The sequence below is a fragment of the Mustela nigripes genome, chromosome 8 (assembly GCF_022355385.1).
Source record: "Mustela nigripes isolate SB6536 chromosome 8, MUSNIG.SB6536, whole genome shotgun sequence".
Lineage (NCBI taxonomy): Eukaryota > Metazoa > Chordata > Mammalia > Carnivora > Mustelidae > Mustela > Mustela nigripes.
In genome coordinates this window covers 83,708,291-83,730,478 of record NC_081564.1, presented here as the reverse complement: position 1 = coordinate 83,730,478, position 22,188 = coordinate 83,708,291, and the positions used below count along the sequence as shown (strand labels likewise).

Here is a 22,188-nt window from a genome sequence, read left to right as displayed (position 1 = left end):
TTGTTTTCCTCACTACTTCTTGAGCTTCTTGAAAGTAATGACCATATGTTATATAATTTGACATTTCCTCAGCCTAATTCTTGCATATCATAGCCTCAAAAATGTTTGATGGGTGAATACTGAATGAGTGAATGACACACAAGACAATCTGAGTGGAATGTAAGAAGCATGGTTATTATGGAAACCCAGGTAAATAATTTAGAAAAAAACACTAGAATATTGCTTTGGTTCTGGAGGAAGGTTATATACATTCTTAGGCTAGAAGTAAAAACTTGTACCAATTCTAGTCCATTAATAAGCAGGGACACTAATTTCTAGATAAAACCAAACCTTCAGATCGGACCTTATAGTAACCAGAGGGCAAAGTCTGAGGTTACTTTTCTATTTTGATGCCAATGGCAATCTCTTTCATCAAGAGCAATCTGGACACATTCTGTGAGTCCACTTCCAACAACTGTAGGAACTTCCTACAAGTGCATTCCTTCTTGGTAATGATGCTTACTTCCGCTATTAATGATTAATGAGTAAACCTTGTTTTCTAAAATTGCTGTTATGGATAATGAATCCTTTATAAACGACCATTAGTGAGCACCATACATTCTAAGGTCAGTGTAGTTCAGTATCTTAAATATTATGGAAAGATGCAAAGATTCTAGAAGTTGTAAGAATTTAAAGTTCAAATGTGGACTTAATATGCACTTTCTTGTGGCAGTGTTATCTGAGGTCCAAGAGTAAGTTTGTATGTGTCTTTATTTTTCCTTATATCATGTGGGATTCTGAGTCGATCTGAAAGCAGCTGACAGCACTAGATAAAGATGAGTATAGTGAAGAATTTAATCGATAACCACTTTTATCTCAGCAACACACATTACACCTTTAAAAATTATTTGCACAAATGTTTATTCTTAGCTGGTCTCTATAAATAAGACGGAGCTCTGTGAAGAGTCAGAAAAATATTAGAGGAGAAGGAGCAATTCTGAATGTCAAAAAAAAAAAAAGTGCTGTGGTCAAGCGTCAGCAGTGAGTCTTTCCTGGAAGATATGATACCACAAGATCACCCCAAGCCACAGCGATGTCATTTCTCATATCAATTCTGCAGGCATATGGAACTCGTCTCTTGGGAGAAATTTCAAATTAAATCCAAGCACACCATTGATAAAATAGTAAAATGATGTTTCTGATGAAGAATACATTATAAAATTTAATACTAAAATAGCTTAGGAAAAAAACCCTGAATCTGTAATGAAAAATCTTTCAGATCTGTACATATTAGTGACTTCAAACATATACTAGGAAGTGAAGAATTTTATTTATTTTAGGAAATGTTATACCTGAAAAGTGTGGGGTAGTGATTAAAGACATGAAAGGCCAGTTTTAAAAAAGAACATTATTTTTGAAAGAGTAATTAGCTAGCTAAAAAAATAAGTACTTTCCCTACACATAGTAAAATGAACAGGTGTACTGTTTTAGGAACAGGTGTGTCTCTAAAGCAATCATGGGGCCCACAGGTGTGGACTGAAGTTGGTCAAAGACCATTGCTAGTCTATATCATGAAAACCACTGTTATTTATTTCAAGGGGACCCTAAAATGGAATTATCATATCTATAAAAGAACTGTGTTGATTAACAAGTGAGAAAATCAGGGTATGCCAGTAACCAAGTTTGGTTAGTCTGTGTGTGTTTCTCTCCCAGGAAGCGTGTATATGCGTGTGCATGTGTGTATTGGAATTTTTGAGCTAGTAATAGTAGAATGTGTAGTCTTGATATTCTGTCAAGATATATCTTCTCATGTTCTCCTACAGTATGAATGACTGTTTTAAAGTTTTATGTAGCCTTCAATGGGACAAGAACAGAATAACAAAGATGTTATTACCTGAATTCAAGGCACTTTAAAGAAAGTGTACGCATATTTGAAGAGTGTGGAGCAATGGGTCTGTCTATGGCCTTGGGACTCAGAAAGAAATTCACCAAGTGGAAGGTGATTTCTAAGGAAAGGAGACCCTTTCATTGAAAAAGTTTCCTTTTAATGTTGAACGCTAGTCTCAGTGATCATATGTGTGTGGGGTGTGTGTGTGTGTGTGTGTGTGTGTGTGTCTGTGTTGAAGTAAGATTGCTGATCTCCTAACAGGGTATTAGGGGTTCATTTAAAAGAACCAAAGGTTACCTCCTCTAATTAAATAATTGCTCATGAATTTCTAAAATGTATTTTTATTTTTTTTATTTTTTTTTTAAGATTTTTATTTATTTATTTATTTGACAGAGAGAAATCACAAGTAGATGGAGAGGCAGGCAGAGAGAGAGAGAGGGAAGCAGGCTCCCTGCGGGACTCGATCCCAGGACCCTAGGATCATGACCTGAGCCGAAGGCAGAGGCTTTAGCCCACTGAGCCACCCAGGTGCCCCTTGTGTCTTTTTTTTAAATCGAATTATGCATGAGAGTTAGTCTTTATTTTCCATCACCTTACTAAACCATCATGAGTTAATTTTCACACGTTAGGAAACTAAAATCAGGAGAGATTTAGTGACTTTTCTGAGCTACGTAAGGGGTGTATCACGCATTCAGACTGTGGCCTGGAAAGTTCACTTGGCAGCCCATATGTGCCTGTACTATATGTTTCAGGAAATTATTCTGACATTATTATGAAACTAAAAATAAACTCTTAATAAATCAAAGAAGTACATTATCCATTAGTCCTGATGGAAACCATATACAGTCTCAAATCTTTTTTTTTTTTTTTTTAAGATTTTACATATTTATTTGAGAGAGAGAGTGAGAGTGAGAGAGAGAGCAAGCATGAGTGTGGCAGGCGGAGGGAAAAGCAAACTCTCCGCTGAGCAGGAAGCCCAGCAGGGGGCTCGATGGGATCATGACCTGAACCCAAGGCAGATGCTTAACTGACTGAGCCACCCAGGCGCCCCATACAACCCCAAATCTTTAAAAGCATACAATGCACACTAAATGAGCCACACAATAATGCTCCCATCCACAGGCCTAATTTATTCCTTTTCTTCGTATTTCCTTTATGAGATACTTTATGAATATTTATCAGGAAGAGTTTCTTCCCTCCTTTTCTGAAACGGTGGGTGAGCACATGCTCTAAGCATCACGGCCGTGGATGTTCTGTATGTAGGCCCAGCTCTCAGGAAATGGTGCAGAGAGAGGAAATACATCCAGGAGAGTGTGGGAGAGAACTGGAAGATGAAATGGAAGCTGGAAGAGTTGCAGAAATGCCTCCATGACTTTCTGGAAGCTGCCGTCGGCAAAGGTGGTGTGCCCACATGTGTTCGTGGCCAATTAACAGGGAAAACTTGTTTTTTGCAGGTTAGGAACAACCCCCAAAATAGTGCTTTTTAACGGGCTACAGAGGCAGTGATGGCTGTTAGCACATTCTTAGTCATAACAAATAATGATCCCCAAGGGCTATCCTGGTACATTTTTACCTGTGGTGTCTAATTTATAAGTCACAGATAATTCCATAATTTCTTTTTAATAGTGGCAAGCTTCACCAGTGTCTCTCAACCTTTTCAAAAACACAGGCCATCAAAAATTAGCAGCACTAACGTATCATGCTTAGCGAAATAAGTCAAGCAGAGAAAGACAACTATCATATGATCTCCCTGATATGACGAAGTGGTGATGCAACATGGGGGCTTAAGTGGGTAGGAGAAGAATCAATGAAACAAGATGGGATTGGGAGGGAGACAAACCATAAGTGACTCTTAATCTCACAAAACAAACTGAGGGTTGCTGGGGGCAGGGGGTTTGGGAGAAGGGGGTGGGATTATGGACATTGGGGAGGGTATGTGCTTTGGTGAGTGCTGTGAAGTGTGTAAACCTGGTGATTCACAGACCTGTACCCCTGGGGATAAAAATATAAGTTTATAAAAAATAAAAAAATTAAAAAAAAATTAGCAACACTAAAAAGTTTCTATTAACACACTCTTAGGTCTTCTAGTGATAATTATAATTATGTTAAAAAATGAAGAAAAAGGAGCTCATCACATTACTCTGATTTCATGATTTAGAGGCGCTAGTCAAGAACACCCACAATTTCAGAAATGCCTCTTAGAGAAGAGTATCGTAAGTAAACTGTGTTATCACATAAGCCTTAATTTTATTACACCCTCTGATGTTTCATCCTTGCATACTTGTATTATGGTATGGACTGAATTGTGCCTCCCTGAAATTCATGTTGAAGCTTTAACTTCTGAGGTGATCTGGAGATGGAAGGGGAGGAATTAAGTTTAGATGTGAGGTGGGCCCCCCAAAGTGGGATTAGTGCCCATATAAGAAAAGACACAAGGAAGATTTTTCTCCCCACCTCTCTCTCAGCCATGTGGGGACGCAGTGAGAAGATGGTTGGTCTTCAAGTCAAAAAGAGGATCCTCACTGGAAAACTGACACTTAATCTTGGATTTCTAGCCTCCAGAGTTGTAGGAAATTAATTCTGTTGTTGAGGTCACCCAATCTACGGTAATTTGCTCTGGAAGCCTGAGCTAAGACATGGTATTAGCCAAATTCCCTAAAATTTTTTGAAAAGTAACATGATAAACCAGCTTGTTAATTTAGACTCTAAATCTACAACAACTCTCAAAGAAGATGTAGAAATGTTATACATTCAAAAACTCATTATCTGTTGAGTTAACTTATCAGTTAGTTATTTATCTAAATATTTTAAAATTTTATTTCATTTCTTTTCAATGTTCCAAAATTTATTGTTTATGCACCACACCCAATGCTCCATGTAATACGTGCCCTCCTTAATACCCACCACCAGGCTCACCCAACCTCCCACCCCCACCCCTCCAAAACCCTCAGTTTGTTTCTCATAGTCTACAGTCTCTCATGGTTCATCTCCCCCTCTGATTTCCACAGAAATCAGTTGCTTTCTTATACATTAACAATGAAAATATAAAAAGGGAAATTCGAGAATTGATTCCATTTACTATAGCACCAAGAATCATAAGATAGCTGGGAATAAATCTAACCAAAGAGGTAAAGGACCTGTACTCGAGGAACTACAGAACACTCATGAAAGAAATTGAAGAAGACACAAAAAGATGGCCATTCCATGCTCATGGATCGGAAGAATAAACATTGTTAAAATATCTATACTGTCCAAAGTAATCTATACTTTCAATGCCATCCTGATCAAAATTCCACCGGGATTTTTCAAAGAGCTGGAACAAACAATCCTAAAGTTTGTATGGAGCCAGAAGAGACCCTGAATTGCTAAGGAAATGTTGAAAAATAAAAACAAAACTGGTGGCATCATGTTGCCTGATTTCAAGCTTTTCTAATAAGCTGTGATCACCAAGACAGCATGGTACTGGCACAAAAACAGACACACAGACCAGTGGAGCAGCGTAGAGATCCCAGATGTGGACCCGCAACTCTATGGTCAAATAATCTTCGACAAATCAGGAAAAAATATCCAGTGGAAATCAGTCATTTATTTAGATATATCCCAATGTCACAGAGCAAGAAGTCAGGACACCTAGGTCGTACCTTGGGATTTTCTCCTGGTTGCTATCCAACCTTGGGAAAGCCTCTTCATAGCTCAGATGGATTAGTTAATTTCTTCTAAAAATGATTGTTTTGAAATGTTCGCAAGGCCCCCTCCAGTCTCAAAGTTCTACTATTAGTGCACTTTAAATAATGGAAGGCAACTCACACTCACCATTTTGTTCTCGCTGTACACCTGCCGCCAGAAGATCGGGCTCACCAAGGCTGATGTCATTGAGGCGGGTCCCCAGACACTCCATGCAGAGATGTTTGCACCACTCCTCGGCCTCCAGCTCTGCAAATGAGCACACAACACCAAAGTCAGGCAGTGCTGTGAGGAACGGCACAGGAAGAGAACTTCCTGAACCATTTTCCTAGGTAGGTGGTAAGAGTTAAAAATCTACCTGAAGAAAACAAAACAACCCCATAGTTTGGCTCTTAGGGACATTGCTGCTATGAACACTGGGGTGCAGGCGCCCCTTTGGATCATTACATTTGTATCTTTGGGGTAAATACCTAATAATGGAGATAGCTGAGATGTCCGTCGACAGGTGGCCCATATGGACAACAGAATACTACTCAGCCATCAGAAAGGGTGAATACTTAGCGTTTACATCGATGTGGATGGAACTACAGGGTATAATGATGAGTGAAATAAGTCAATCAGAGACAGGAAATTATCATATGGTTTCACTCACATGTGGAATACAAGGAACAGAGCAGAGGCTCATAGGGGAAGGGAGGGGAAACTGATGGGAAGTCATCAGAGAGGGAGAGAAACCACGAGAGGGTTGCTGGAGGGGAGGTGCATGGGGGCTGGGGTAACTGGGTGATGGGCATTAAGGAGGCACGTGATGTGATGAGCACTGGGTGTTATACACAACTGATAAATTACTGAACACTGTATCTGAATCAAGTAATGTAGTATTAGTTGGCGACTTGAATTCAAATACAATTTTTAAAAAAGAACACAAAAAAGCCTGTATTCGAGAAGTGAAAAAAAATCCCCACAATTATTTCCCAAGGGTTGACATTATAACATTTTTAAAAGTGATCTTAAGATATTCCAATGCATTTTATATTATTTACAAATAATAGACTGAGAATATTGTTTACTATCTACTATATTTTAGACTGATTTAATTTTTGGAGGGCAAGTACTCAGAAAAATTAATTAAATATAAAATAAAAATATGTAAATGAATCCTCGAGAAATGTCAGACTAAGATAAACGAGCAAATGCTTTCCTGAATGTGACTTTGATCTGTGTGCGTCGAAGCTCTGCTCCTTCATTCTGAACTGCAATGAGTCAAAGATCAGCATGAGAATGTGGTAACCTCTCTTCTGTAAACATCAAAAATGGCCCTCTTTAAAAAAAAAATTGGAGTAGGATATTCAAAGTAATTTTCCCTTTTAGAAAACTCCAGTTACCTAAGATACTGGTTATCTTCCAACTTCTTTATTTTCGCAAGTTTATTCTTTGCTCGAAACATTAGAACATCTTACACCTACACACAATCTTGTAGTATCTCACACTTCCACAAACATAAGCGAATTTGATTCTTATATAAGCCCCATGTGGGTGAGGTGGGTAAGCAGTGTCACACGTGGGTCCCTACCACTGGTCAGCACCGAGACGGGAACTGCAGCCCAGATCCTGTAGATATTATATTATGAAGGATCTGAAAAAAGGTATGAGGTTGACAATTTGGGGCCAAGCCCCAAAACTGCTGCCCAGAATCTGGATGAGAACTTTCCATTGACACCTGCCCAGAGAAATTTCTGACTTTTCCGCGTAGCATAAATCTGTACTAGGAGAGTCTAATATAGATTTCCTTCAAATCTCTTGTTACTCTCCGCAGATGACATTTCAACCTTTGCCTTGGCATTTTAAACTGCCCATAAAAAGTCATCTGTGACAGGTTTTCTTGACTCCAGGGGTTTGAATACCGACTGCTCTGCTCCATGGTCGACACCATCAAACCTGGGTAATGTTTTCTTCCTGGGCTCAGTCACACTATCTTAGCATCAAAACTAGGTTTGATCAATGAGATGTCAAGACAAATTTGTCATTTATTTCTAGTTTTATCAAGACCATAGAATACTGTTAGAAAAAAAAAAGAAAGAGAGCACTTAGTCCTCTACAGGGTACTAGTCTAATGAAAACAGTAATTCCCATGTTTGAGGCATGAAAGGTGTTTCTTTACCTAATGTGCGATTCCCCTATTTCATGACCAGCCTCTCAGTGGTTCTAGACACACCATCCACCTGGGGCTAGGAGGAAGTAGGTTCTCATTGAGCCTGGCCTCCTGCTTAGGTGGAATCAGAGCCTAGGTCTGGCTGTTTCGGCCTTTCCTTGGAAATCTGGAAAAGAATCCTTTCCGATCACAAGGCCACTAATACACAGACACGGCACTGGCTGGGGCTTACAGCTTTCAGAAAATCTCCTCTAGTGAGGGAATGCCAGCCCTCCCGAGAAAATTTTACAGGAGCAGTGGCAGCAATGTATTGAAAATTATTTTCACCAGATAGAAGAGTTTTGATTTATAAGATTTATAAAAGTTTGAAAAGCTTTTCCAACAACAAATCAAAATCTCAAGCCAATTTCCATGCCGTGTCTCTAGACATCCTTGACGTTTCTGTGAAGGGAGATAATATGACGGCATTTTTCCTTTTTCACATTTTTTATGTCTTGCATATTTCTCAGGACCGCACAATTTTAAACCATCAGGAAAATCATATGCAATTAACATCTGCCTGTGTCACTCAACCTGATAGTATTTCTGATACTCCATAAATAGAACTCAGACTACCCAGGATGCTTCTTGGGGTCAGAATAAAAATACGAAATATGACAGACACCTTTGGGCCAGCGTTCCCTTGAAATACAAAGTCAGCTCATGCCCAGAAGTCGCAGAAACATGGCACTCATTTCTATTAATTCTCTTGTCCTGGGATTCAATAAGTCCAGTACAAGGATTCTCTGAGGCTAGAGCTCACGCTCTCAGGGAGAACTCAATGGGGCATTTGCGTAAGAACTAGGGAGTCTCCCGTGGCAGAAATGAGGAGTGTCCCTGGGCTTTTTACGGGCAGGTAAAAATGTCTTTTGCATCAAATCCTAAGAATCGCAATACTTCAGTGTTTTAATAATGCAGTAGCATGTAGGAACAGAAGTAGCAAAAGTAATAAAAGTAGAGGATATACAGTCACACGAAAGAAAACTGTAAACAATTTCAGAAAGAGAGAGAGGAACAGAGAGAGCGAGAGATCCTGGCGACTGAGTACCAGCAGAAGTTCACTCCTCTTCTAAGAAAAACTTAGCCATGAAACAGCTACAAACGAGGCACTGTTCTGTGCGAGGAGGTTATATGAAAAACACACCGTTTCTGTTGTCTGCAGCGTTCGTCTCGTGGGGTGGGCAGGTGCCTTCAGGACACGGTGCCCGGCAGGGCTACGGGCTTGGCTCCTACGAACCGGGAGCTGTGGCAAAGGCCAGCAGCTTGGGAGGAATGTGGTCAGGGACGAGCCGGACAAGCAGAAAGAAGGGGAGGTGATGTGTACACGTCAGAGTGTGAGTGTGCGAGTGTGTGTGTGTCCGTGAGTGTGTGGCAGGATACGTGTGAATGCGTGGGTTTGCTAGTGAGGAGGTATTCGTGTGAGTCTATAACAGTGTGAATACGTGTGTGTGCTTTAGTGTGTGCGGGTACTTGTGACAGTGTGTATGGACGTGTCCGTGTAGGAGTGAGGGTGTCTGCTTGTGAGAATGTGCGGGGCTATGTGTGGGTGTGGGGATGTGTTTGTGTGAGTGTGCTAGAGGAGCGACGCTGGACTGAGGAGGTGGCCAGGGGCCAAGGCGGAAAGGCGTCTCCTGGGGTCTTCTGAGCATCCCGGGCAGCCCGGAGACCGTGCAGCCGACTGACAAACGGTCAGCGCTGTCCCTGCTCTTCCAGTACAGGAGTGCCCCCCAGATCCACGGGTTCCGTCACCCAAACATGGCTGGAACCAGCCGATCCTCCTCTGATACAGATCAGGGGGTCATAGTAGCCGGACACTATGTCACAACGCCTACGTCCCCACGTCCCCACATCTTAGCGCGGGGCATTTTCTCATCGCCCCTCATCTCAAGTGGGGCGGGTACTGCACAAGGTATCTGGAGAGACACCACATTCATGCAACTTTCGTTAGAGTATGATTGTTTATTTTATTATTATTGTTGTTAATCTCTTACTGTGCCTAATTTGTAAATAAAACCTTCTCATGAGTATGGGTGCATAGGAAAAACACAGCCGAATAAGGTTTGGTTCGATCCCTGGTTTCAGGCATCCATGGGTGTCTTCGACTGTACTGTCCAGGGCAAAGGGCGGGGCTGTGGTACTACTGAGTTCAATGAGATCAACCCCAAGCCTTTATCTCACAAGCACTAAGCTTTGTAATCTGCATACTTGATTGAATAGATTTGTTCCAAATAACCTGAATTTGTTTAGGTATTATATAATAATTTGGTTTTAAAGATTTTATTTATTTATTTGATAGACAGAGATCACAAGTAGGCAGAGAGGCAGGCAGAGAGAGAGAGAGAGGAGGAAGCAGACTCTCACTGAGCAGAGAGCCCGATGCGGGGCTCGATCCCAGGACCCTGAGATCATGACCTGCCCCGAAAGCAGAGGCTTAACCCTCTGAGCCACCCAGGCACCCCCTGGTTTTTTTTTTTTTTTTAAACCTGTTTTTGATAGTCACCTTTCAAATGATTATACCTATGCTTTTTACTTGTTCTTTCTTAGGAAAACTATGTATTGAAGTCCTTTAATGTTTTATGGTATGTTAATTTATTTTGTCCTATCATTACTTAACTAGTGTTTATCTCTGAATTATCCTCCATCTTTTACCTCCTCTATTTTATTTTTGCAGAACAGAAGAGCTTAAATACAAATGCAATCATCTAAACCCATTGCACTTTAAGATGTTTATTTTCCCACAGACTCGGTGCCTTTTGTCTTTCATTTTATCTTTCAAACTTGTACCTACATGTAGTGGCTAAATAATTAAATTTCTTTAGGGGCACCTGGATGGCTCAGTTGGTTGAGCTTCCTACTTTTGATTTCCATCAATGCTGTGATGGGGAGGGGTTGGGATTCAGCCCATATAGGGTTCCCCACTCAGTGGGGACTCCGCTTATCCCTCGCCCTCCCGCTACATGCACTCTCTCTCTCTCTCTCTCAAATTTAAAAAAAAAATAATTAAATTTCTTTAAAGAGAAATATAGGCACAAATGTGTTCTATGCTTTCTACGTTTTCTCTTCATGATGGAAGTGTTTTTTCTTTAAGATGTCTTTTTTTATATAGCATGCAGGTATGCTCAAATTTTCAATTCTGGTAAGTACTTTTTCTCTAGAACTGACACCCAAATAATGTGTTCATTATGTATGAAATTAGTTAAATGAAGAAGTTTGGTAACTTCCAAAAGAAAAAAATTGGAAGATGTTTGGGGATAACCAGTCAAATGGAGAAAAGAGACTGAGCTAAATGAGTGAATTATGAGATGAACGGGTTTAGTGATTTTTGGGAAAAAGATCAAGGGAAAGTTCAAAACAGCAATACAGTGGAAGGAGGAGGGCCCCTCCCCGAGGAGCGTCCTTCCTTCACAGAATCCTGGGGCGAGAACCGCAGTATCCTTTTGTATGAGAAGAGGTCTCTACAAGCAGACCTTGAATTAATGCCTACTGAATAAATGATTCAAGTCAAGCTTTATTACTTTCACTAAATTTAGGCCTTAGGTTAATGATATAAAAGTTAAATGATCCAAAATAGGCTATATTTTGGAAAAGTTTTCATCACATACAGAAAACAGTGAAAAAGTTTTCATCCCATATATAGAAAATAGGCTAGCTGCCAAAGTCATAGAGCACTAAGTAAAATAAAACCTAAAAAATAGCATTAAGTCAAGTTCATGTTAATTTACTACAAGATTCACAACTGGTTTTGTATGGAAATAATGAAGTATTGCATTTAGTCCTCAATGGGTTTAGCTTTTCTTAATAATCTTAGGAAAATGTAAGTAAAATAATCCTCACGTCTTCACAAAAACCAGTAATCCTTAAGTATTATATCTAATTCTTATCTTCTGTGCAGACTTGCTATGATTTGGTAATAAGTGTTGTTTTTATATTTATTAAAGCCTTTTTAAATACATGCTTTGCTGGAAAGTGAGGAAAAATGTCTCCTCACCAGACTCATGCTTAAAGAATATAAACACCCCTCACACTGCTATTGGAAATTTATAGAACTGTTAAAATATATGATGTTTTGATAATGATTTTCATTCTTGAAAACTGGCTTCTACTTGCTCCTTGAGTGGCCTTGTTGAACTTTTCTTTTTCTTTTCACTTTTTTTCTGCAGTAGGAAGACAGGAAGCCATGTGTTTCAACAAATATGTGTCTCTGTTTTCAGGTCACAGAAAAGAGCTTGATTTGTCGGAGTCAGATTGGTAGAACTGATCGGTTTCAAGATTGAAGAACTTGTTATTAGTTTTCTGAGGAGCAAGGGCATTTATTCCCTTTTCCTCATTCCCCTTCCACAATCCCTCACACCCAATAATCCTTTAAAACTTGTTCTTGAACTGGATCTCCTCAACTTTAGCTCCTCCAGACCCATGTTTGGATGGGACACCATTCCTCTCTATTTGCACAGAGCTCTGGACACACATTCTGCGTACCCCCTGTATATCACAAGTTGTCTGTCTGCCTTCTCATCAGCATACTGAAGATACTGGGAGTGTGGGACACATTGATTCGGTCGGCTCTAGGTCTTGGCACGGCACCTCCATGTGGAAACTAATGAATAAATGTGGAATAAGTAAACAGATGGGATTTTCAGTTATTTCCCAGAAATTTAAGGCATATTCTAGAACCAAATGCAGGTAATTTGGGCATTGGTCATTTGCCAGTTGTTTTGAAGTCTCTATTCATCCCTACTTAAGGGAAGATTATAACTTTGCTATTCACAGCTGACTTATCTAGATAAAACACATCTTTGATTAGACAGGGGAAGGGAGAAATAGTGAATAGAGTTCTTTACAGAACATCAGTAATTCTAAAATATCTCCCATTCAAAACGTTTCTTGTTTCTGATTTTATTAAGTTGTCTTTTTCTTTCACCTTATTGGTGGTATTTATACCAGGAGGGCAGTCTGGTATAAATCCCTCTGATTCTCTATGTGATAAACCCCCGATCAAAATTTCAGAGATATGGGGATGGAATCTGAGTAAAGGTCAACTTAGAACCAAGGAAATGAGCTATTATTTTAGCGAATTCCATCTTTCATGCACACAATCATAACTTATTTTCCTTTATTTCACAGCAGTTTGATACATCAAAATTTTGAATTCAGAATAGAATACCTTTTTCTGCTATTTCTCTCCTTTTGTGATTTGGAGGCATAAGGTTAGGCTTTTAGATGTGGCTAAAGAGAAAAGTGCTCCTGCCTAGCCTTCAAAGTAACAAATGGCAAATAGCAGCAAATGACAGAATCATCAAACGCGCTGCTCTTTAGCCGGGCAGGAATTTGTTGCAGAATGCTTTAATGTAGAGGTTAGTTAATGACACAAGAGCTTAAAAACAACTCAGAGAAAATAAGAAAGAACACAAATCAACACAAATAGTCTGAAAATGATGGTATACTCGTGTGTGTGTTTGTGTGTGTGTGCGTGCGCGTGTGGTGTAAAGCTGGAAACAGGATGTTACATATTACAAGAAAACAGGATTAAAAAGAATCCTAAGCCCAGTTTGAGAATAAGTGCATTTCTGTGATGGAAAGCCAGCGTCAGGACAGAATACTTTCCCATCTGCAGAATTCTTAATGGATACCAACAGAATATTTGATACACACATTTTAAGCTTTTCACAAGAACAATTATGAAGCAGGGAACTTTTTGAGAAAGAGATGCTGTCAAGAGATGTCATCTTACTGGTGTTCTCATAAGGCCTAAAAGCAATTCCTCTCTATGTAACAATCATGAGGTGCTTGGGAGTGGTAAGAAAACGAAGAAAGAGAAGAGCTATGTGTTGACATACGAAAATGTTGCCAGTGCTATGGTTTTTTAAGACTATAGTCTAAAATCATATAGGGATCTAAAACTTTCTAACTCTACAGCCAAATTTATTACTAAGGCATTTGGCAAGAGCTCATATTGAGTATAGAATTGACTTTGGCCAATAATCGCAATAAGCCTAGAAGTGTAGACACCCCCAGAGCTTCTAGAAAGGAACACAGCCTTGCTGACACCTTGCTTTTTGCCAAGTGAGAGTCGTGTTGCACTTCTGGTCTTCAAAAATGTGAGATAGTACATTTGTATTGTTTCAAGCTGCTGTGTGTGGTGATTTGATATGTTAGTCACTGAAGACCAAAACCAACACAAAGGCCAAATAGTCTATTCCTCTCTACTAGGCAAACCTCCAAGCAAATAAATTAGTGGAATTTGATCCATAAAAAATTAGAAATATACATACAAACATACAAATAGATATATACATAAGCACAATGTGATTAGATTTGCTTGTAGCTGAAGAAATTAAGGATTTCCTAATTATTAAAATTGGGGTAATGAAGTCTCAAGACAGAGAACACAGATGCTACTAGAGCTAAGCAAAAACCTCAATAGGGCCAATAGAGGAGGGTTTGAGGGAGAGTTGGAGTCACCGTCAGAGAGATGAGATCCATTGTGGATCTACAGACACTAAGAGAAGACTGGGTAGATGGGTACACAGTCTATAAAGAAGGCATGTGAAAGGGTGTGTGAATTTAGGAACCAGATGCCAAATAATAGGCACATAGGATTAAAGGCCCACACTGGGTTGACAGGGACCAGAGTAATTTTTAGGGACAGTCTTCTAGTTTCATGACTCTGAGGGAGAATGAAGGCAAAAGGAAGGAAGACGTACCCTGCAGGAACTTGGTAGTAAAGGAAAAAAGAGAAAAAAAAAAAGGAAAATTTAGAATCTTGTAAGACAAAAAGTTGTCACAATATCAGAGAACTCACAATCCCTCCTCTACCACCAATGCAAACAAAATCCTTGAAACACTACCTAGACCTCCTTACACTAACAGAAAAGTGTTGAATTAAACCAGGTCTGTTAAATAAAACACTCAGTCAGAAGAACCAGCAAAGGAAATAAGTCCATGGAGAACTGCTGCAGGCATTCAAGAAAGGAGAATTCACACAAGTTCAAATCTCTTTAGGAAAACCACCTTTCACCTCACCCCATTCATCCAAAATGGTAACATGAAGCAGAAGAAAAACCTAAGTGCACACTCCAAAAAGAACGGAATATATCCAAGCAATAATTTGTGGATATAAGCAATCAGCTTGAATTAGAAATTCAAAAAGACGTGGGGTTATGGACACTGGGGAGGGTGTGTGCTATGGTGAGTGCTGTGAAGTGTGTAAGCCTGATGATTCACAGACCTGTACCCCGGGGGTTAAAAATATATTATATGTTTATAAAAAATAAAAGATTTAAAAAAAAAGGAAAAAAAAAGAAATTCAAAAACTAAGAATGGAAATGAATAAAAAACAGGAGAAATAAAGAGTGGAATGCATCTAGCAAAGAAGGGAAGAAAAAGACGAAAAAACCCTCAGAAGTAGGAAATAAACTGCAAGGTCCCAAAGGCAGAACAGACTCAAATTGGAATTTATCAAGAGGTGTTGACCAAAGTAAGAAACTATAACTGTCATAAAGAAAGAGGTAGAAAGAAGCAGAGAGAAGCAGTGGCCATGGATAAAGAGGCAAACGAATCATGGTGGCTTGGACTAAAATCTAGGAGAGTGGGCGCAGAGGGGTTGAGAACTGTGCAGATTTGGGATTTCTTCGTGAGAACCTATGATGTTTGCAAGCCTGCAACAGTCAGAATATGAGGGAAAGGGAGAAGGTAAAGATGAACACAATGTTTTTTTGCCTCTGCCATGGGGAGGATGGAGCTGTCTTCGAGTGATATGGTGAAGGCTGTGGGAGAGGCAAATTTGGAAGAAAACAAGAGCTCAGTTTTAGAAAAAACTTTTAGATGCTTCGTAGATAACAGAAGTGGATAGGTGAGTGGGAATTTGGATATATGACCTAGGTTCGGCAGGCGAGAATTCTACCACTGAACCACCCATGCATGGGGTTTCGACCTTGGTGTTCAGGGTGAAGCTTCAGATTACATGTATAAATGTAGGGAGAACAGCATGTGGATGTTACCTAAAACCTCGTGTCCACATGAGACCACCAATTAGTTTGCACAGACAGGAAAAGAGAAGACTTCTAAGGACTATGGCCTGGGCTGTCCCACAATTAGAGATCTGGGATAAGAAGAGGAAGGAAGGCTTAGAGTAACAGACATCTGAGGAAGAAATAAGAAAGTGTATATCATACACTGGAAATAAGAACAAAAAGGGTTTCAAGAAGCCAAGGATTGTTTTATTGTTCTTTTCAGCTTTATTGAGATCTAACTGACAAATAAAATTGTAATATAAAGTGTTCCATGCAATCTTTTGATATGTGCATACATTGTGAAAGAATCCCTACAGTCTAATTAATTAATGTATCCATCATCTTTAATTAATATGTTTTATTTTGTGTGTGTGTGAGAATACTGAAGTTCTACTCTGTTAGTGTGTCTCGGATATACAATCCGGTATTAGCAACTATAGTCACCATGTTGTACATTAGATCCCCAGAACTTATTCATCTTATAACTGAAAGTTTCTACCATTTTAGCAACTTCTTATCATTTCTCCCACTCCCCACATAGAATTTTTTAATTCCACATAGAATAATACGATGAAGTATTTGTCTTTCTCTGACTTGTATCATTCAGCATAATACCCTCAAGGTCTGGGCATGTTGTCACAAATGGCAGGATTTCCTTCTTTTTTTTAAGCCTGGATAATACTCCACTGTGTGTGTGTGTGTGTGTGTGTGTGTGTGTGTGTGTGTGTGTGTGACATTTTCTTTTTCCATTCATCCCTTAATGGACACTTGAGTTTTTTCCATACTTTGACTACTGTGAATAATGCTGCAATGGTCATGGAAACACAGTATCTCTTTAAGACAATGATTCCTCTTCTTTTAGATATATAACCAGAACTGAAATTGTTGGATCATATGGTAGTTCTACATTTAATTTCTTGAGGAATCTCCAGATTCTTTTCCATAGTGGCTGAACCAATTTACATTCTCACCAACAGTGTACAAAGGTTCCCCTTTCTCCACTTCCTGGCCAGAATTTTTTTTATCTCTTGCTCCGCATATATGGTTGATTAATTTTCTACAAAGGCACCAAAAATATACAATGGGGAAAGGATAGTCTCTTCAATTAATGGTGTTAAGAAAACTGATTATCCATAGGCAAACAATGAAAATGCATCACGGTCTTACACTTTACACAAAAATCAATTCCAAATGAATTAAAGACTTGAAGGTAAACCTGACAGCATGAAACCCCTAGAGGAAAACGGAGGGGGTAAGCTCCTTGACACTGATTTTGGCAATGACTTTTTGTATTTGACACCAAAATCACAGGCAACAAAATAAAAATTAAAACGTGGAATTACATAAAATTAAAAAGCTTCTGCATAACAAAGAAAGTCACCAACAAGAGGAAAAGGCAACTTACAGAAAGGAAAATAAAGTTTGCAAACCACATATCCTATTGGTTAATATCCCAAATATTCAAGGAACCGATACAAATCAAGAGCAACGAAACAGATAACCCAATTAAAAAAATGGGCAAAGGCCCCGAATGGGCATTCTTTCAAAGAAGACATCTAAATGGCCAACAGATACATGAAAGGGTGCTCAACATCACAACTCAGCAGGGAAATGCAAATCTAAACCACAATATCACATGACCAACTGTTTTAAATACTAGCAAACTCAAGTAAAATGAGGTTTAAAAACCAACTGTAAGATTTACCAATGTGGAGGGTATTCATTACCTTAATAAGATGAGTTTTTGTTAGGCTGGCAGAAATAAAAGATGAATCAAGTATGTGCAAGAAAAAATGGGACAGAGGAGACATGCATTAGACTTGGAACATGGGTAAATATAAAACTATTCAGAAGGTTTTCGTTTGTGTTTTATAAAGGGAAGAAGAGAGATGGCTCGGTAGCTGGAAGGGGAAGTGAGATCAAGAATTTAGTGCCATAAAGAAAGGGTAATAGGGTTTGTGCAGGTCAGTGAGAAGTCAGCAGTGCCATATACAGAGCTCCATGGGGATTAGATTCTGGAGATGGGAGATGACCCAGGAGTATAAGCTTCTCATGGTAACTGCCATGACAATGATAAAGGGCATGTTGACATAAGTTCTGAGACCCCCAGGTGGATAGTATGGTAACACAGAGGGTGGTGAAGGGAGACAGGGTTGGGAGGTCTCTTTGGAGCACAGGGTTCTGGGCCTTCTGGTGGCTCCTGTCAATGAAGGTGGAGTCTGCCAAAGGGCAAACTTATTCCCAAATCAGTGAGATATTTCCTCATGACTGCAGATTAAGTCCTCCATGGGTGGTCTCATGCTGAGCTCACAGATAGTCTTCTAATCCCTGCTGACAGCAGACTGCCAGGGAGGGGTGGGGGGGTGTCTTCGTGATTTTTACAGAAGGAGACTGGATCAGCAAGAGGCAGTTATTTCTTACTCAATCTGTTTAGCAAAACTTGGGGTCATCTTCGACTTCATTCCATGCCTTTCATCTCATATCATTCAATCCAATCAAGCAACTGGTAATTTTGGTTTGCATTAGGTGGACAGCACCATTCAATGTCCTGGGGATAAATAAAGTCTCTGTTTCTCTTTGTCTTGCTCACATTCTAATAGAAATAGGCAGGGCAATAGCAGAAAGTATTCCTTTAGGTCGTAGAGTCAGGCACTGATGGCAGCTTTTGCAGTGTGGTCAAGGAAATCTTATCTATAGATATGATACTGTCAAATGTAAAATTAAAATATTTCTCACAAATTACCCCCCCCCCCATTTCCACTGCTACAATTCTTTGTTTCCTTATCACTGCTGGACTAAGGTAAAAGCTTCTTCGGGACCTTCTCAGAGCAATCATGCCCACATATAATCCATAGGAAACACTTTAGCGCCTTGAACTGAGGCAGTTGTTCTAGTTCATTTTAAGCCTCTTCGTACTTCCTAATATTTCTGTATTTTATTACCCTATCTTTCAGAAAATAGCATTCTAACATTTTTCCTTTGCCATCAGTTGCTCCCTCTGTAACAAACATTAACACTATTCACCAATTTTTTTTAGTTCTTTTCCCTTAGGCTTATAGTATGATGGCACTTCCTTGTACCATTAACATCTGGTTTAGTCACTGGTTTGAACAGTGGATTATGAGTAGAAATTCCTTGTGATACTTCTGTATGAAAGCTGTAAGAGCTAGGTAGGTGTGTGTACAATTCTTTCTGTTCCCTTCCCATTGATTCAGTGATATAAAAGCAAGTAACAAAGTAGTGCTTGTGTAAGTCTAGATTTCTGATGTCATGATTAACAGAGCCATTCTACAGATCCCCAGGTTACATGAAAAAAATGTTTTGATGGGTTAAAGCACTGAGATTTGGGGATTTTAATGGCTACATACCCAATGTTTCCTAATTTTAAAAAAAGATGGACAAAAAAAAAATAGAAGTGGAGTGATGCTATTACACATGAAAAAATGGTGTCATTGTCTTAGTGGTCAGTGAGCAAGGGATAAGGAAACGGTCAAGGAACATGGGAAAAATGCTGATCCATCAAGCAGTGGTAAACTATTTGGCTAAAATATCACCTGCGATAACTTGGTGATGGCATTAGAAAATTCAGTAAAGTATGGAGAGGGGTTGGAAATACAATACTGATAGCAGGTGTTAGTGGCTGTAGCTGAATTTGGCAAGGTATTAAGGAAATGAATTGGTCAGTATGCACATAAAAGGGCTAAAAGGAAATAGATATGTATGCAAAATATTGGAGCCTTTCCAGATTGAAAAAAGCTGGGTCACTGGGTGTGATGCCCAGTGTGTCTGTTCACTTGGAGAAATGGCTTTGGGAGAAGATACGTAGGGTCTGGTTCTCCTACCAAACCTGACCACTCGAGGTCTGAACAAGAAACAGTAGGAAGCTTGGAGTTCAAGAGAAGCCTTTCTAGGAAGGAAATGTGGACATAAGTATTGGCACATGGAACTAAGTAAAACCACATAAATTTAAAAAGAGTTACACTATGAAAAAAAACATGAAGCTGCTCTAAAAGCAGTGAATGAATGGCTTTGGAGTTTGTATACCACGCTTGAGATCACAGGGCAGAAAGCTGTCTGAGAATAGTGCTCAGCTCCTAAAGAAGGTATGTACTCCCAGGTTTACTTCAGATATGGAGTCAAAGCAAGTAACAGAAATCAGGGAACTCCCAGAAGACCATGGGTTTTGGGTTATAATGCACTGGTGACTTCCCTCAGGGAGAAACAGTGGCACCTAATCAAGTAAAAGACCCCATCCACACATAGCAAGGTGCCTCTGCACCAGTGTTGATCCTGTCTCACGCCATGACTTGCCACTGGTGTGGGGGCCAGAGGTTTCTATCATGAAGACCCCTATCTGGACCCATTGCAGGGACAACTGAGCATCCAACTGGAGGTTAAGACTGGAGGAAGTTAAGACCAGGGCTGTGTCTTTAGGGGAGGAGTCAATGCATTTTGTGTTTAGGAAGAAAATTCACTGGATGAATTAGGCACTTGGGCAAAATGGCATTTTCTCCCTTTGGAATTAGTTGTTGAGTAAATTAGAAAGAATAAAATATTTCCAGGGCTTCTGGGTGGATCGGGCAATGAAATGTCTGACTCTTCATTTCCAGGTTGTGATCTCAGGCGTGGAGATGGAGACCCATGTCGGGCTCTGTGCTCAGTGGGGAGTCTGCTTCTCTTCCTCTCTCTCTCCCTCTCTCTCTCTCTGCCCTTCCCCACACACCCTCTCTCTAAAATAAATAAATAAAATCATTAAAAAGAGAAAGAATAAAATATTCTCCACAATGTTGCCTCAAAATACACAGTTTGAGCCACTCTGAAAGCATACAGGACAAACAGTGTCTGTAGTTAGGAGATGAGATGAATGTGGTGAGTATTTTTACTTATCTCTAAGAAGAACATGCTAGTGGTTTTGACCATTACATAAGTTGGAATCCTTATTTCATTCTAATCGTACATTCATAAAAGAAGAAAGCATGAGGACCACTCATTTTGAAATTCAAGTAATTAATGAGGAACATAAAAGTGATAATTATTCTGATAATTTGCAGCAAGATGATAATTAAGATTTGTATGTTCTATTCATATGATCATAAGTATTGTACAGCTTATAAAGATAGCTTTTCAAAAGCTAGTATCAAAATGAACAGATAATAAATATTATATTGATATTAATTTTACATTCATTGGGAATAAAGATCATATATCATTCAGAGAAAAGTACTTACATAGGTATGAAGAATTATTTAGTAGTAAAGATTTAAAAACAAAATACAGAAATCATAAAAGAACCCAACTGAATAGTTATAATTAAAACAAAACAAAACAAAACACTACAAGAGGGGTGCCTGAGTGCCTCTGTTGGTGAAGTGGCTGCCTTGGGCTGGAGTCATGATCCGAGGGTCCTGGGATTGAGTTCTGCATTGGGCACCCTGCTCAGCAGGGAGTCTGCTTCTCCATTTCCTTTTGCCCTCACTCCCTCCACCTCCAGCCCCAGCTCCTCCATGTGCTTTTACTCCCTCAAATAAATAAAAATCTTTGATAAAAACACTAGAAGAATTGTAAATATTAGATCCTGAAATTAATATACCTCTTTGATTCATAGATTTTAAATTCCAATCTTTATTTTCTGTCACCTTTGTGACCCAATCCAAACATTACATGATAATTTATTGAAAAACACATTTGTTCAAAATTGGTGGAATCACAATCCAGACTTAAAGCTCTATTACAAAGCTGCAATCCTCAAGACAGCATGGTATTGGCACAAAAAAAGACACAGATCAATGGAGCAGAATAGAGAACCCAGAAATGGACCCTCAACTCTATGGTCAACTAATATTCAACAAAGCAGGAAAGACTGTCCAGTGGCAAAAAGATAGTCTCTTCAACAAATGGTGTTGGGGAAATTGGAGAGCCACATGCAGAAGAATAAAACTGGACCATTTCTTACATTATACACAAAAACAGATTCAAAATGAATGAAAGATTTAAACGTGAGACAGGAATCCATCAAAATCTAGAGGAGAACACATGCAGCAACCTCTGTGATCTCAGTTGTAGCAACTTCTTGCTAGACATGTCTCCAAAGGCAAGGGAAACAAAGGCAAAAATAAACTACTTGGACTTCATCAAGATCAAAAGCTTTTGCACAGCAAACAGTTGACAAAACCAAAAGACAACTGACAGAAGGAGAGAAGATATTTGCAAATGACGCATCATATAAAGGGCTAGTATCCAAAATCTATAAAGAACTCATAAAACTCAACACCCAAAAAACAAATAATGCAATCGAGAAATGGGCAGAAGACATGAACAGACATTTCTGCAAAGAAGACATCCAAATGGCCACAGACACATGAAAAAGTGCTCAACATCACTTGGCATCAGGGAAATAGAAAACAAAACCACAATGAGATACCACCTCACACTGGCCA

The 22,188-nt window shown here is 39.4% G+C and overlaps 1 protein-coding gene across 1 annotated transcript in view; it reads right to left on the bottom strand.

The window, feature by feature from the left end:
- DOK6 (docking protein 6) overlaps nucleotides 1-22,188 on the bottom strand; it is a 380,026-nt gene that overhangs the window by 170,530 nt on the left and 187,308 nt on the right. Inside the window, exon 4 of the mRNA XM_059409807.1 lies at nucleotides 5,681-5,800. Within this exon, the coding sequence (XP_059265790.1) occupies nucleotides 5,681-5,800 (120 nt within the window). The remainder of the gene's footprint in view (nucleotides 1-5,680; nucleotides 5,801-22,188) is intronic.